We start from the raw sequence: 16249 nt of genomic DNA, 5'->3' as shown, positions 1-16249 counted from the left end.
GTGACCACGCTCAGTACCAGCATGTGGTCTGCTTGATGTGATTCTCAGAAAGGCTTTTGAGGCCACAACTGTGTATAACAGCTAGAAAGTCAATGGGATGTTGCAGTGTGATGGGATAAGGTGATGATGATGAAGATAGCCATTTTCAATATTAGTTCCTCCCTGTCACTATTATACCGGATTACAAGTACAAGATATTGTCTTTGTTTGAACTAGGGTTGCACTTAAAAGCAATAGTATTACAATATTGATAAATCAAGTTTATTGCAAATTAATAAAAAGCACATTTCAGTGAGCCAGTACTCTGTGCTGTTAAGCTCTAACAATAATATTCTGTATTCTGTTATAGCCAAGTGGTAAAAGATCAGGAAGAGGAGCTATAACATAAGGCATTATCATGACAAAGAAGAGAGAAGCTCCCCTCCTCTTTGCAAAGAGCATGCTTCATGCTCTCCACTTCCTTTCCCTGCCACATAGGCTAGTGAGACTAGACAATAAATAATAACAAACAAATGTTTTGGTAACATGATACGCACACAAAAAATAAAACAGATGGAAGAATCTAAGTATTAGGGTTAGGGACCATTCTTTATATGGGAGGGAAGGTTGGTGGAATTTAGCTCAACCAACTATAATTTTAACACTGAGTCTTCCCTCAGACTTCTTTTGTTCTGCAATGAACTCCCTGACGACAAAAAAAGCAAACACAAAACAAAAACAACAACAATAACTACAACAAAGCAAATGGGTTACACTCACAAGTTTACTTTCTTGCTGCTGGAAATTGTTTCAATGAGCATCCTGCTGTATGAGTCGTTTACTTTTTAGGTGAGCCACCTTTGGAGTCAATTTGTTTTGCAAGTTCGTCCCCCTCACAGTCCACTAGTCAACTCCACCCCACAAAAATAATGGTCCCTAACACAAAATAATCTATACTTCATCAAACAGCTTTTACACGTCACGTGTATGATCAGGGAACTAGCTGATGTTTTTCACCTCATAATGGGCAGAAAATCTGGGTTCTGTTAAAGAAAAAGAGTGAACCAGACATGGCTTTTACAGCTGGCAAAAACAGGAAAAGTTAAGTCTTCACATAGATTTTTTCCCGCCTTTTGTTTGTTATTTACATCCCTGAGAATAATGACAACGACATTGAATGAGATATTCCTACACTGGGAAAAGAGATGAGTAAGTAATTTATATACAGTTAGAAAAGTTAGCAGTAAAAGTGATCTGTTTTCTTGTATTGTAATCTTGATTTGCCTCTGAATTTCTGACCTTATTAAAGGAATTGCACAAAGCAAAAAGCTTTGCCTCAATTTGAAAAGAGGAGCTCATTAGCAAAAAATTTGGTATTTGTCCAGTGAAGCAATGCGCATGTAATGATAGCTTTTTGATCAGTAAACCTGAGTGAGTAACAAATTACTGAAAAACTTTTTTACGGTTTAGCTATAGACATGATTTGACATACCTTCTAATGGTTGGTTGTCAGACAAAGTAACAAGTCAGCTGGCAGAAAATATCAATCTTTCAAGCACATAAAGTAGTTTCTACAAAAAGAAGCCAGCAAAATCTTGGCATTGTAATGCAGCACAAGCCTTGAAACATTGGTGGCTGTTGCTTTATGGAATTTTCCTTTCTTAAGCCCCTTTCACACCAACAAAACATGTTTAATTAAACCAGGTTTAACAAAATGAAAATTGGTAACAGAAAGGTGAACCATTGTCTTTGACATAGGATTCAAGTAAACTTTAACTTATGCTTTCATTTGTGCTAAATCCGTAGTCGACAAAAATCTGAAAGCAGCTTTTATGAAGGAAACAATTTTAAACTGTGTTTAACTAAACAGTTTTTAAACGTGTTTAAGCCTTGGTGTGAATGGGGCATTAGATCACTCAGTAAAACCTCTACACAACTGAGGTGTCGGCTGATTACTGATATGTATTATTTACTTCACATATTTTGACATGAATTTTTTATGGAATTCTGATCGGAGTGTATCATTGATAAAGTGTTGACCCTGAAAAAGAAAGAAAAAAAGAACACTTTAATAAATAATTAACCCCAACTACGGCACATTTATATACTTCCATGTCATGTTAATAGGCACTTAATGCACTTAACCTGTACAGCTGAAACAGAGAACCAAAGACACCTAAAAATAATTATGACAGTAACCTTGGGTACTCCCTTCTATCTATTATATACTCTGGATTTTTGTGTGACCCCAAGCTTGGTATTTTAGTTGTTTAGTCTAAAAGAGGGAATAGATTTTGATGAAGATGGGTCAGGTTTAGTCTGACTAGTAGAAGCAAAATCCATGACACTTGTGGAGGGGTGGGGGGGTGGGAGGAGAATTGATATTCCTGCTGTACACCACCTGTGAACCTTTGTATCCCATTTAGTTCATGTAGCTAAATAATCCAGACACTTGAATAAAGTCAGTCAGTCAGTGGAAGTCAGTCGCTCAAACTGCAAATTCTGCACCCTATTTCAAAACCAAAAACATTTGGCACAGCATATGCCTGTGGAGGGTGGTGTGCATTGCCCCCAACCCCACTCCTTGATTTTTTGCAAGCTGTAAATGTGGCTTCCACACATAACAGGAAATATGTTTACCCAAAGATATATTTTAATGAACAACTGAACAACAAGACCAGCTATCTTACTTTCTTTTTCTCATCTTCTCCTTTTGCACAGTTCTTGAAAACAACATCATCATCCCATCTAAAAAATAATATTGTCAACAATAGTAATATGTTACATTAATATTGTAGCAATCACTTATCTTGTATCAGATAAAAATATCTTCCTCTGGAAAGTAACCAACCACAACCAGAAAATGCTAGGAAAAAGTAACATGGGTTTAAATATGAGAGCATAAGCTGTCAGAGGGTGAAAATGTCTCTGTTTATAGTGTCCATCTTTAACCTTTTGGAATGTTGTAACGAGACAATTCAAATGTATTTAGGCGGGTTAAGTTGCACTATAAGCCAAAGTGGACCACACGGCCAGAGCGTAACACGGTTTCTGAAGCATGAAGCAACTAAGAGTATTGCTACTTTCCCCCTGGAGAGCATGCTAGTCCATTGCAGGGTTACCCGCAGCAGTATGTCACCGGTACCCATTTATACACCTCAAGTGATAAAGAGAGACAATGTGAAAGCAAAGATTCTTGTCTAAGAAAACAACACTGCAGCAAAGAGACAAATATAACCTCAACACCACCAACCTTTGATCTTCATACCACCTCATTGAAAGTCTGACACATTAACCACTACACTAGTGCATCTCCACTGGACTGTATTTACCGTGTTGTTGGATTATAAAAGTGTACCTTCTTTTCACTTTAAAATTGTTCTGTGTATTGAGTAAAGGATTCCCAGTCATGATATTTTCCATTCTTATTCTCTCTTCTTCCTCTTTCTTCTCTCTTTCCTGAAATGAAACAGATCAGAGGTTGAAAATGAAGTTAAATACTGGTTTCTTGTTGGGCTTCAGATGAATTAAAAATGTTACTGACAATGCAAAAAAGCTGCTCTTTTGACTGCAAAGGTATAAGTATTGTGATAAGGAATAAAGGGCTTAAATGAAGAGAAATGATTTACAATAATCAATGTGAGTATATGTTAGATGCCACATAAAAAACAATCCAAACACTGACTTCTTATATAATGCAAGCAATCTGAAACACACAACAAAGCTAGGACGATTGAAGTTTACATTGTTGTGAGAAAATATTACAATGACAACCAATGGACATTCAACTAAACTTTTCAATTTACTGCGACATGCACTAAGAGACTATAGATTGTTGATTATTATTATTGATTATTGGCAATGAAGAAGAAAACCCATTTGAGCTTGAGGGTGCTCAATTTTTTAACAATATAGGGAGAACAATTTACTTTTTTAGCTTCCTCTTGTGCCCGTTCCTTTTTTATTCTTTGTAATTCAGCAAGAAGCTCAGCTGTGTCATCCTCATCGTCACTGAAACAAAATACATTAAGAAACAAAAAATAGGACAGTTTCATATTATATTCACCATAACAATTTACAGCACATAATTTCTCTTAAAGCACTTTGCACACCGTGCTCCTTTGGGCACTGCTCACACTAAACCAAACAAATTTATCCTAATTCTTTTTAATCCTCCTTTGTAATATAAATGTTTATTGTTTTTTATGTATTGTACTGAATCTCATTGTATGTGTGAAAAAAAAAATAAAAAAATAAAAAAATAAGTCACAAGCAAGATTAATTAAATGAGTAAATTAATAATAAAAGTTAGCAGCTGTTAGATACTTTGGGTCCTTTCCACCCTCCCTCTGTCACAATGCACTGATAAGTTCACTTTGAAAGTCATTTCAACAATAAAATATAATTTAAATTTAGTTTTGCTGATTTCTTAATTAAACGTATTTCGTATTGCCCCAATGAATGCTAATTGCTTACAGCAGCAATTTGGTTTTTTTTTATAAAATGTGTAAGCATGCTTGAATGTGAGGTTTATGTCAAGATCTTGGTTTATAGTATGGACATTATATACACATCACACTGAATGGTTGAACAATTGAGCATTGTTCAGGGGCTACATCTTTCCAAAGACACCAACCACCTATCCACATAGGTTTTGTACCTGGTATAGAAGCACATATATTTCAGTTTAATCTTCGCAAATCCATAGAGGTAGTGTGAATATCCTGGTAGATTTTAGATCGCAGCCTTAAATGTGCTAGGCATACATGTACTCTGTTATGGATCCAATCCATAATGTTCAGTCGAGTTCAGATCCATAGCAAGTTTGGATCTCTGTATGGTTTCTACCCAGTACAATGTAAACATTGTCTACAAGTAGTAACATACGGATGTACCTTTCATCTGAGTCATCATCATCATCATCATCAACAGGATCATCTGCATCCAGATTAGATGGCGGTGGCTGATCTAGGCGGGGCCTCTTTGGCTGTTCAGTAGTTGATCTGCTACCTTTTTCCTTAGCTCTTTCACGAGCAGCTTGCCGTTCACGTTCTTCCAGATCCTTGCGGAAGTCTCGGCTGCGGACTTCCTCGACAGTATCTTGGCCCGTTTGTCTGAGAGTATAATTTACAACAGTTCAATTTACAATGAAATGATAAGCGTTCCACTCTGGAAATCCTAATTTTCTTAACTTAAATCACTCATTCATCCCAGTGCTACATTTATAGACATAGTCCCAGTTCAGATGCTTAACCCCTCATTATGTGAAACCAAGTCATAGGCAGTAGTGGTTTGACAATAGTATATCAAGCAGCTGAAACAATTTAGTTTGGCAAGTTTGAATAAGGTATAGCAAACTCCAAAGATAACGCAGAGCTTGCTGCATAATAATTATGACACTTGGGCGACTTTAATTTAAAAACCATACCTTTCTTATTGTATCAAAAATAATCCATAAAATTTAATAACTATATCATATTTTCAATATAACAAAGCTCATGATTTGCGGCATCAGTCAAGCATGAAAACCTTTTTTGCCCAGTGGTCTCATTTGTGTGATTCGTCATCCACTGTGGGACAACAGAACATACTGAAACCCTGACACTTACAGACTGATGAATTGTGATGAGATTAAGTTGCTTTGATTTGTGGTTGTTTCACCTGCAAGTTGTTTAGCTAAAAGGCCTTTCACTAACATCTTAGGTCAGTTTGCTAATTAACAAATCAACGGCACTTTTCTATGGTCTATTCTCTTATAGACCATAGAATGACGTCAAAAAATGTTCAAAACTCAAGTGGAACCTCGAACCGTAGGCGACTCGCCGCGAGTGGTTTCACTGCCAAGTTTTGAACATTTTATGGCGTCATTTCATTGTCTATAAGAGTATAGACCATAGAAAAGTGCCGTCGATTTTTTTTTTACAATAACATGGAAAAAGTATGAGTGGAATTGATTTTCTTTTCCGTTAAGAAAGCGCGCGCGTTACATCTGACGTCATTTTTATTGTGTGTACTCTTATAGACAATAGCTATGAGCCAATCAGCGCGCGGGAATTTGGACAGTTATCGTAAAATATGTTTTGTCATGTATTTTAATGGTTCACAGGCTGAGCAACTCAACAGTCACAGTGATAGTTTAAAGAATGGGAAGGGTATATGTTTTAGTTACTCAGAGCAAACTGACTGTTAGAGAAACAACTCATAGGCGTAACGACCGGTTACCGTTGCTTCAACTATTTTACTTACAAAATCTCTGCATGCATATTTAATAACACTCTACTGAAGTTGCATGGTAGAATATTATTAAATCAAATGGATGTAGTTTCACAAATCAGAATGGGTCAGAGGATAAGGTTAATGTTTATAACGTTACAAGTGGAGATGATGTAAAAAGATTTAATCTTCCAACTAACACGTACACCAAAGCTTGACTCTACTGGAGTGAAAGCTACCAAATCTGAACACTGAGTTATAAAATTTATAAATTCAGAGGCTAGGAAGATTTTGGCGAAGTACACTTAACAAAAGTAACGGCACATCGTCATAAAATAAGTCTGAAAGCCAGGACAAGCGAATTTGTAAGACTAACCTGTGTTTAAGTTTTGTGTGCGATGGCAGATCACGGCTTGAGTACTGTTTAGATAACGCCGACAAGTCTCCTTCGCCTTTTCCGCGGCCACCTTTTGCCGTATCCCACGTCGGTCTAGCCGCCGTAGTCATTGTTTCTCACTTTTGTGAAGTCTATATACGCTATATATTCAACGATAACCGAAAAACGAAAGCGAAATCTAGAATTATCTGTAACAAAATGGACAACAAAATGGCGTCGCTCGTTTTTACCGCTGACCACAGATTTTCGAGTAGGACTTTGTGTACGAAGCACTGACTTATAACGTTAGCGCTATCACAGGACTACCAACAAAAATTGCGCTTTGTGAGCCCAGGTTCCCAGCCCTTGAACACACCCCCCCCCCCCCCCACCCCCGCTACATATATAGCAATGGGCCCATTGCTACACTTCTTAAATTAAACCTGAGGTGAACAACTTGAACTTTCTTTATTTGCAAATTGTGTACAATTCATTCTACAGGTCATGTTTCATGATATTATTACTAGTGATTTGTCATGGCATCAATAAATAGGTTATACCATAATATTATTAATGACAGATGTTGGACAAATATTAAGTATCTTGATAAATGGCACAATCTTATGTATTTCAATGAAAAATGTGTAACAAAAAATGCCTATTAATAAATATCAAACATCTCAAATATCATTTATCGTTGAATGATATATACAGTGTAGTCTCCCTCGCAGCCGTTTTTTGGGCTGTCACGCAACGCTCCCCCCAAAAGAAGCTTCTTTTGGGGGGAGCGTTGCGTGACAGCCCAAAAATTGGCTGCGAGGGAGACTAAGTGATATAGTGCCCACATTTATTTTCTTCAAGTGGATAGATAGATAGTTTATTTATCAAAAACCTTGCAGCCACAGGCTGAATTACGTTTGATTTACAATAAAATATATAATACAATAAAATACATGGCTAAGAAGAACTAATATAAAAGGACAAAAATATATAATTAAGAGAAAACAATATTACATCATTGCTTTATGGACATAGTGATAGATAAAACTATTTCGAGTACGAATGGTGTGGAGGCGCCGTGTAGTAGAAGAGTGCTGACTCCTGAAATTGACTTTGCAGTCATTCTTGGGAGGCAGTAAGCTATACAGCTTGTGCGAGGGATTAGACAGGATGGAATTAAAAAGCTTATCACATAAGAACTCGCGGCGGTTGTGTAAGGGAACTAGACCAGTCAAAAGAAGCGCCTCATTGTACGAACAATCTGGATAGATAATACACAAAGCTCGCCTTTGACATCTCTCAAGATCTACTGAAAGGTATTGCTGGAGGCTATGATGATAAACAGGGCATGCGTATTCAGTGACAGGCCTAATACAAGTGGTAGGTAGTTTGAGGGAGAAAATTATTCAAAGTAACTTTTGAGATAAACTTAGAAGCGGACCAATATTCAGAGAAGGGGGCCAGATTGTCTGATGGCTGTCAGGTTATTGTTTCAGAAAATAGGCCTCTATGACTGCTCTACTTCTTTTGATTTACAGAATCAACCTGTGGGTCCGACTAGTACTAGCCACACCATGCCCAAATCCACAGAACTGATCAAGTGATCACTTAACAAGTATCCCATTTAATAGTTATTGACTGGATTACCATTCCCATGAACTCATAGCCAGGTGGAAAAATAACTTTAAATCTTGGATAACAAGGGATAAAATCAACTTGTTCAAACCAAAGTTAACTTCACAGACAATTAAGTCACTTAAGGGCCTCTTCATATTTGAGTCGCCCCATTAGCTGGACTGGAGTGTTCAGTTAACAAGATATTATTATTATTATTATTATTTTTTTTTTTTTTTTTGACAGACTGAGCTAGCTCACCTTCTCAAATAAAAATAAAATATGAACACATAATTTTACAAAGGAAATGGTACTGAATCAAGATCTTGGAAACCTGGCATGGCCAGCTCAGTCAACTGTGCTTATATGAAGAGGTCCCAAGAGTTGGCCAGAAAAGAGGGAAAGTTTTTACACTTGATGATTCCAATAACATATTTTAGGAGCACAACAGTCAATTACAGCACATGAGAGTTGACATTCAAACTTAAGTTATACCAATATATTGCTTGCAGTCAAATGGGTGTCAAGTTACATATGCAGGTGAGTAAACAAGCTGAGATGAAAAAATCACTTTCAAGAAATTATGAGATAAGGTAATCACTAGCTGCAAACAAGCTAGGGGACCTTCCAACATATGTACCCTATGACCAGAAGTTTCTACACTACACTTCAATCCTTCACACCGTAGCGTCTGCTGGACAAACCACTGCTAGAAAGGTAAATGTATGTGATCTTCATGATCAAAGTTTTTTTAATACAAGACCATTGGCCAATGTCACCTGTTTTAATTCTCTTTATCAAAGCAAACCCTGGTTCATAACCACTAATATAAAAATCAAATGTTGAAGACTCATTTTGATTTCAGAGGCTACACCCACCATGTGCCTTATTTGAAAAAGAGGCAAAAAAAAACATAAATAGCAATAATATAAAGGGTATGGGATGTGGTTTGAGTAATTGGCTTGAAACATTATTTGGAATGTTATCCGCGGTCACACAATTTTCGTCGAAAGTGATAAAAAAAATTCCACTGTACGGTTGAAGCTGCCATCCTGTCAGTCAATATCAAACTGAGTCACTTGTGCATGAACGTGCCATAAAGCCCTTCCAAAGTGCCCTGTAGAACAACATTAGGCAAAGGATTTGTACTGTGGTTTACGCGATCACTAAAAGGATCATTGACATAACACACCAAAGGCTGATGAGTTAGTCTAGGTCTACCTGTATATCCATCTAAATCATCGATCGAACTTGCTCTTGAAGAATCTAAGTTCTGAATATGTCGGGGTAAGTTAGTGTCCAGAAATCCTGTTAAAAGGTCGTGAACTTCGCCAATCCCAATCAGTGGTAAGAGATTTCTCAAATACTGTTCCAAAGCTGCTCTTCTTGACTCCAAAAATCTAGAGTTTGTATTGAGTGGCTTAGGTAGTTTCTTTGATGGAAAATGAGGAGGATTGTTTACTGTTTTGCTGATTTGCTTGTTAAATTCGTAGAACTCTTGGAACCGCCGCTCCAGCACCACTTCACGTCCTGTGGGTTTTGTCACATGGATTTCGTAAACGAAGAACCCTTCAACTCTGACTTTCCTAAATGAAGGAATAGAAACAGAAATCATAGCTTGGTAAAGCTTTCCCGTCCCAATATATGCTTTGAATTTACAACATCATTCATATTCACTCAGCACTTGCAGTGTCGGAAAATATATCGCCCCTACCCCTACAAAGTCTCAAAAAATCCGCACCACGGGTGGTGTCATCGATCATTTTGTCAGAATCACAGAACTGAAATTAACTAATTTTTAGTAATATCCTTTAATATGTCTGTAACTTACAACAGTTTGTAAAAAAAAATGCTTTTGTGTTTATGAACTTATCAAAACTCATCGACAGAAATCTACTGAGTACTACCCTGTTAGTATAAACATTTGAAGCAGCAACGACGCTGAAACTTTAGAACTGCGGGCTCAATTACAAGATTCGAAGGACAATTTTTGGGCGGTAGTGTGATGTGGATATGGTGCGGTCTTTGTTTTTATCTTATGTTTTGAGGATCCTCGCTTTGCAAGGACTGTGCTTTGCAATAAGAAGATTAATATGTTCTTTTATCCATATTGTATTTTACAGCACAGGCTAAAGTCGTCGCAGCGCGATAAAGTGAGGCAGTTTATCACCTTCACCGAAACTAACGAAAAGACAGCCATAAACTGCCTCAGTCAACATGATTGGAGACTGGACGTGGCGTCAGATAGTTATTTTCAGAATCCTGAGAGATATTACATTGATACAAAACCTTTGATAGACAAGAAAAAGCTTTTCCATCTGTTTGATCGTTATAAAGGTAGGCACGATCTAGATTTAATGTCACGACTCAACTTCCTTCAATTTATTGCCAGTTAAGCTCAAAGAAATGTTACCTGGCCGGCTTTGGAGTTTAATCATGTTTAATTAATATTGTAGCAGCTTAGATCATTCTTTGTATGAAGTGATTTGTTTAATGACAAAGCCCTTGTGTTTACATCTGGCTTTGTACAAAATTTTGTGAGCGTATCTGGTGAACTACTATTTCGTAAAATGTATGCTTACCTAGCTGCGAGATTATTGTAATATATTAATGCAGCTAGTAATTACTATGTGAATGCATTTACACCTGTCCAAGAGACATGAGAACCTAGAGAGGTTTGCATTAGGGAAGATTTTGTTGTGTATTTGAATTGTATATGTTTCCAGGTAATCAAACTATAACTCCAAGTTTGAACTACCTAAAGTGAAACTGATTATATTTATCTGGTTCCACTGAAGAGGTTTTGAAGCACGCAAGAGACCTAAAGAAAAACAGTTGATGTACCTTACAAAAAGTAATTGAGGTTTTGAAGAAATTAGAACATGGATCAGATAAAACCCCATTTGTTCCCCCTACCCCACAGTTTGATCTATAACCCCACTTTCCCTGCTCCCACCTTGTAACCCCACCCCCTACCCCAGGTAATAGACCCATTAGTCTGGAAACATGTAACACCAGTGCCTCTCCAGATATAAGTGCATCCTTTGTATCTCTCAACTCACTTCTAAAATCACAGAACAGATTGGAAGAAAGTTTTTTTAAGGTGCTTTTTAGGTCCTCTAGTTGTTTTATTTTCTCTTATTTCAGGGTTTATCAGGGGAAATTATAAATGCAGAATGACTGAGCAGGAGTTTCACTTGAGATCTTTCGCATGTTGAGTAAAATAATATTGCCTGTGAGTACAGCATAGTTTTGTGGGTTCATCGTGTTTGATTCTAATTCGATACTCTTCAAATGTCAGATCCATCTGATGATGACAAAATCTTGGCAGAAGGAATTGGTCGATTCTGTGAAGACCTAAAGTTAGATCCTACTAGCCTTAAAGTACTTATAATTGCTTGGAAATTCAAAGCCACAACACAGTGTGAATTTACAAGGAAAGAATTCACTGAAGGCATGATAGAGCTGGGGTAAGTTACATGCAAAATACTGTTTTGTGCATCAGATCTGATTGGTGACTCTGATTGGCTCACTATCTCTTCAAATTAATTTTAACCACTCAAGAGGCAATAATCAGTTCTCAGTGGTACCTCTGATTGGCCCTTAATTCATTCAAATCTATTTTAACCAATCAGAGATAATAATCAAAACTTAGTAGTAACCTCTGATTAGCTCTTAATTTATTCAAATCTATCTTAACCAATCAGGAGCACTAATCAGATCTGAGAAGTAAACCTCTGATTGGCTCTTAATATATTCAAATCTATTTTAACCAATCAGGAGCACTAATCAGATCTGAGAAATAAACTTCTGATTGGTTTCCAACTGACTCAACTTTACTTCAACCAATTCGAGTTTTTCTGAGATCTGAGAAGTGACAAGATTGAAGTCAGGCTAACCAATTTATATTTGTGTGTTGAAGTGAAATCCTCATTGTTCCCAGTGAATTGATATTTATTTTCTCCTGTTGCAGGTGTGATTCAATTGAAAAACTTCGAAGCAAGTTACCCACTTTAGAGTCCGACCTTAGAGACAGTAGCAAATTTAAAGATTTATACCAATTCACATTTAATTTTGCTAAAAATCCAGGCCAAAAGAGCTTAGGTAAGTTGGATATTACCAGTATCAATAACTCCTGCACATTTCTATGACTTATTAAAATAGCTGAATAAACATACACATGTAATGCTTTCTTTGAGGCCACATCCACACTAATGTGTTAAATTTTCAAATTCCTCCATTTTCATTTTCTCAAAAATTATGGATAAAAGTTTTGTGTCCACTTTTTGACTGTCCTAACAAGCTAGGGCTGGAGATTGCTTATATCTATTCATAGTTAATTAAAGGCAATGGTTATGAAACCTGACAAACTTCTTTGTTATATGTTTTTGCTTGCCTTTTTGGCCTTGACCCTGCACAAACAACAATGGAATTTGGAATGTGTTGGAGCAACGGACCAACCGAAACTTTTTTGTTAAGATACTCAACTGTGGTGTGGCTGTTAAAACAAAGGATTGTGCAGGGTCGCGCAGGCCCTTCCAACATAAACTGCAGCACCATTGTTTTCATGGCAAGGTTTCCCAACTAGTCCCTCAATTAACTATGATCTATTATTTTATTTTTGTGAACTCTGATAGTTGCACAGTCAGGTTAAAAGTTAAACGTAAAGTACTCACTTCATATGGTTTGTTTGCAGACTTAGATATGTCCATTGCATATTGGAATATAGTCCTTGAAGGAAGATTTAAATTCCTTGATATCTGGTGTGAGTTTCTCTTGGTAAGTAAGGCTTGAAAATCTTGATTTGTCATTCCAAGTTGGTGGCCAACAGGTGTTATTTATTAGAGGTTTTTGTGTGATGATATACACATATTCAGCCAAATTTGGTCATTTTTTTATTATTTATTTTTTTTTTTTGGTACTGAAGCCATGTTGCCTTCACTATTAAAAATCAGTAATGGCAGTGGACAGACTAGCAGGGCTGTTATTAAGGGCCGTAACCTTTTATGACTGAGCATGCATGCTGAGCCTAACAGTTAAACTTGCCTGCTGTTGATATAATTCAACAACAAAACGACAAGCTTGTTATGCATGTGAAGATCAAGGCAATGCATGACTCTAAACTTAATGACAGCCCTGGACTAGTATTAAACACTTGTCGTATTGTCTTATAATATGATGTTGTTTTGAGCCTGGTGATGTATTTTTCAATCAGGGACACAGGCATACTTGGCAAAAGAAACATCTCCAAGTCTCTCCCAATGGGAGTCGAACCATCTGAAGAAGTATATTGAAACTGTACGAAGCACTACTTAAGGTTCTGTCACTTGAGGATACCTATGTTGACATGTCTACCCTGATCTCTAAACTGTTGCAATATTCATAACTTATAACTACAAACCGCCAGTGCATATCATATACATATATATGTATGTATTTATTTATTTATTTCATAAAGTAATCACTTCATTCTCTTAGTATATTCTACTCCCTTATTTCTTTTAGTGTCTCTTTAATCTATTGTATATCTTCTTCTTGTCTTACTCTGCCCGCTTTGATTAGCTTTCGCTACCCGCGGTCCAGTATATTTAGTAAAAAAAATTTAATGAACACTTAATGATGAATAAGGATAAAGGAATAAAGATAAAGGAAAGTCATAAGTTCGACTCCTGTTGGGAGAACTCAGATTTTTCTTTTTCCAAGCATGCCTGTGTCACTGACTGAAAAATACATTTATCACTTGTCATATTGTTTTCAAGGTTTTCTTTGTAGCTTTCAGCTGATCAAAGTACACTTCACTGTGTGTTTAGTTTTTGAATTTTTTTCTTTCAGCTCCATCATAAAAGGGCAATAACCAAAGACACTTGGAACCTTTTGTTAGATTTCAGTAACATGATAGAGGACGACATGAGCAATTACGATGAAGAAGGTGAAATGATACACACGGTTAATTTTTTGTCTTCTTTATAGTTAATAACCACATTGTGTGAATTAACTTTTACTCTTGTAAGTCAAAAGATGTCTTCTGAAGTAAGCTATTGATCAAATCTGCCAATTTATTAATGTTTTTTTTTATTTTTATTTTTGCAGGAGCATGGCCTGTGTTAATAGATGAGTTTGTAGAATATGCCAAACCTAAAGTCACAGGAAAACAAACCACTGTATAACATCTGTCTGCAACAAAAACACACTTAAATGGCACAGCCAGGATCAACAGTTACTATTTTTTACAACAGACTGGCAAGGTGTAACCTACAAAAACAAGCCTTTTTAAATTGGCTTGTTGATTTTAAAGGATAGGTAGCACTGTGTTGCATCAGTCTCATTTTTCACAAAAAATCTGAGATGAATTTACTAACAACATGAAGTGTCAAGGCAAAACCATTTTTGATCAATTTACATGCACTTATCATATGGCCCCACCCATACTTTCATTGCAAACTATTGAGAAAATTCCTGTATGAAGGCCATAAGCATTGGCGCAAACAGGACCTTAAAAGCTGGATGGCTCTGCTAGTAACAGGAAAGGGTCCCACAGTTTGATTTCAACAATTTTGTTCCACATATCAACTAATCTAAATTTTGAGTCTAACCAATAGAGGGATAACAAGCAACATTGAAGCTAATTTTACTTCGTAAATTCATAGCTAGTTGTCATAATCACATCCTCTAAATAAAGTATTGTAAACAGTTTTAAATTGGTCATATGATAAAACACTTATCGACTGAGTCAGGCGGGACCAGACAGGAAAATATTTGGCTCTCAATCATGGCACATGGACCTCCCTGCACACTGTCCATTTGTCATGACATCAAGCCAAATACAGTGGAACCCCGTTAATACGGTCACCAACGGGCCAAAAAAATTTGGCCGTATTAACGAGGGGTTTTTTTAAAAGAAAATGTATGGTCGTTTTGCTGATCGGCCAAAAAAAAGTGGCTGTAATAACGAGGTGGCCGTAAGGCGGGGTTTCACTGTATCCATCATCCCTCCCACTCAGTCAATAAGTACATAATACATCCATGGATATTTACTGTTTGTTCACAAATAAAGGAATAAACACCTGGAAGCTACAAACTGAAGGCAACAAGACAACTTCATTGGCTTTCAGAGTGATTTATCCTCAAATCCAGTTGGATGTTCATCTCCATGAAAGTGCATGAAAATTAATTACAAGGGGCTACTATTTGGCATTTCATGCAGCAAGTGAAACTCCCATATAGCCTTTGATGGTGTGTATGTGCTAGTTGTATATAATGATGACCAAAACAATATTTTCGTACCAATTGTCTTGTTACAATAATTATTATCCAGATAGAGTGGCAAACCTTCTTTTTGAGACAATTCATTCCTGTGTAGTAAACTTTCTAGTTTTTTCTCCCTTTTGCAAGCTACTCTTCCTGAAGATTTTAGTTAAATTAATACAGAAGTTAACTCACATCAAATAAGTGAAGAACTGTACTATAAATATTATTACCTCTGTGAATACAGACACTTAGAGCAGAAGTAAATTGTCATTTTCTACCATGTTTTGTCTTGTTTACTTGATCTTGTAGCGGACTGAGTTGTGGTGTGGTGACCGTGGTTCTGTTGTGGTTCAAATGTCTAAAAACTAATTTGATTTTTATTTTCCTTTGCCTCAGATTATGGGTAATGAATACTATACAGAGGAAAATAAAAATTTAAACTGGTTTCAAAAACTTTAAACCAAAAATAAATAAACCACAACATATCCAACTTTTATGATCAGACTTAAGGATGGAAGTTCTCAAATCATTAATAATTCATGAAGAGAAAACAAAGAATGTCACTACCATGAAGGAGGTTTTGAAATGTGACCTAAATTATCATAAAAACTGGTGAACTTTTGCTTTGAATTTCTCCAAGAATAAATTATTAATGGTGTGAGAAACAATATCAAACACTCAAAATTCAAAGAATGTCTTCCCATTTCCAACCACAACGTTGGTTTAACAAAAAACTCAGTTGTCTCTCGTTTTTTCCACCTTCTTAAAGGACATTTAAGCGAGGTAGTCACCTGATGAAGTATTCATACCAGACTTCCA

At 36.5% G+C, this 16249-nt stretch overlaps 3 protein-coding genes across 4 annotated transcripts; 1 reads left to right on the top strand and 2 right to left on the bottom strand.

Moving 5' to 3' along the window:
• Positions 1 to 239: 239 nt before the first annotated feature.
• Positions 240 to 6823, bottom strand: LOC146449693 (spliceosome-associated protein CWC15 homolog). Of its 2 annotated transcripts, XM_085101566.1 has the most exons (7): positions 6569 to 6823; positions 4875 to 5093; positions 3909 to 3990; positions 3338 to 3438; positions 2670 to 2727; positions 1906 to 2020; positions 240 to 1648 (listed from the first exon to the last, which is right to left on the bottom strand). In XM_085101566.1, exons 1-6 carry the CDS (start codon positions 6697 to 6699, stop codon positions 1949 to 1951), a joined length of 663 nt encoding a protein of 220 aa, XP_084957692.1. In that variant the 5' UTR covers positions 6700 to 6823; the 3' UTR covers positions 240 to 1648; positions 1906 to 1948. The 2 variants fall into 2 exon arrangements, with proteins under 2 accessions (XP_084957692.1, XP_084957691.1); XM_085101565.1 differs by lacking the exon at positions 240 to 1648 and having other exon boundaries at positions 1886 to 2020.
• A 606-nt stretch (positions 6824 to 7429) lies between these two features.
• Positions 7430 to 9882, bottom strand: LOC146449692 (sorting nexin-22-like). The gene has a single exon (XM_085101381.1). It carries the CDS (start codon positions 9795 to 9797, stop codon positions 9258 to 9260), a length of 540 nt encoding a protein of 179 aa, XP_084957507.1. The 5' UTR covers positions 9798 to 9882; the 3' UTR covers positions 7430 to 9257.
• Positions 9883 to 10116: 234 nt separating this feature from the next.
• LOC146449691 (DCN1-like protein 1) lies at positions 10117 to 15712 on the top strand. Its single transcript, XM_085101380.1, has 7 exons — positions 10117 to 10198; positions 10306 to 10519; positions 11484 to 11652; positions 12156 to 12286; positions 12879 to 12961; positions 14015 to 14111; positions 14273 to 15712. The coding sequence occupies exons 1-7, from the start codon at positions 10196 to 10198 to the stop codon at positions 14347 to 14349; spliced, it is 774 nt and encodes a 257-aa protein (XP_084957506.1). The 5' UTR covers positions 10117 to 10195; the 3' UTR covers positions 14350 to 15712.
• Positions 15713 to 16249: the final 537 nt, after the last annotated feature.

This window comes from Pavona decussata, unplaced genomic scaffold, assembly GCF_977016875.1.
Source record: "Pavona decussata unplaced genomic scaffold, jaPavDecu1.1 SCAFFOLD_602, whole genome shotgun sequence".
NCBI classification, from domain to species: Eukaryota; Metazoa; Cnidaria; class Anthozoa; order Scleractinia; family Agariciidae; genus Pavona; species Pavona decussata.
This window is presented reverse-complemented; position numbering and strand designations above follow the sequence as displayed.

Excerpts from the sequence above, each read along its gene's own strand:
- LOC146449693 (XM_085101566.1), bottom strand. The coding sequence starts at position 6,699 with ATGACTACGGCGGCTAGACCGACGTGGGATACGGCAAAAGGTGGCCGC. Across the intron at positions 5,094-6,568 it reads CACACAAAACTTAAACACAG|ACAAACGGGCCAAGATACTG; the intron begins GTTAGTCTTACA and ends TTATACTCTCAG. Across the intron at positions 2,728-3,337 it reads AATTTTAAAGTGAAAAGAAG|ATGGGATGATGATGTTGTTT; the intron begins GTACACTTTTAT and ends ATTATTTTTTAG.
- LOC146449691 (XM_085101380.1), top strand. Across the intron at positions 12,962-14,014 it reads TCTGGTGTGAGTTTCTCTTG|CTCCATCATAAAAGGGCAAT; the intron begins GTAAGTAAGGCT and ends TTTTTCTTTCAG. Across the intron at positions 14,112-14,272 it reads GAGCAATTACGATGAAGAAG|GAGCATGGCCTGTGTTAATA; the intron begins GTGAAATGATAC and ends TTATTTTTGCAG.
- LOC146449692 (XM_085101381.1), bottom strand. The coding sequence starts at position 9,797 with ATGATTTCTGTTTCTATTCCTTCATTTAGGAAAGTCAGAGTTGAAGGG.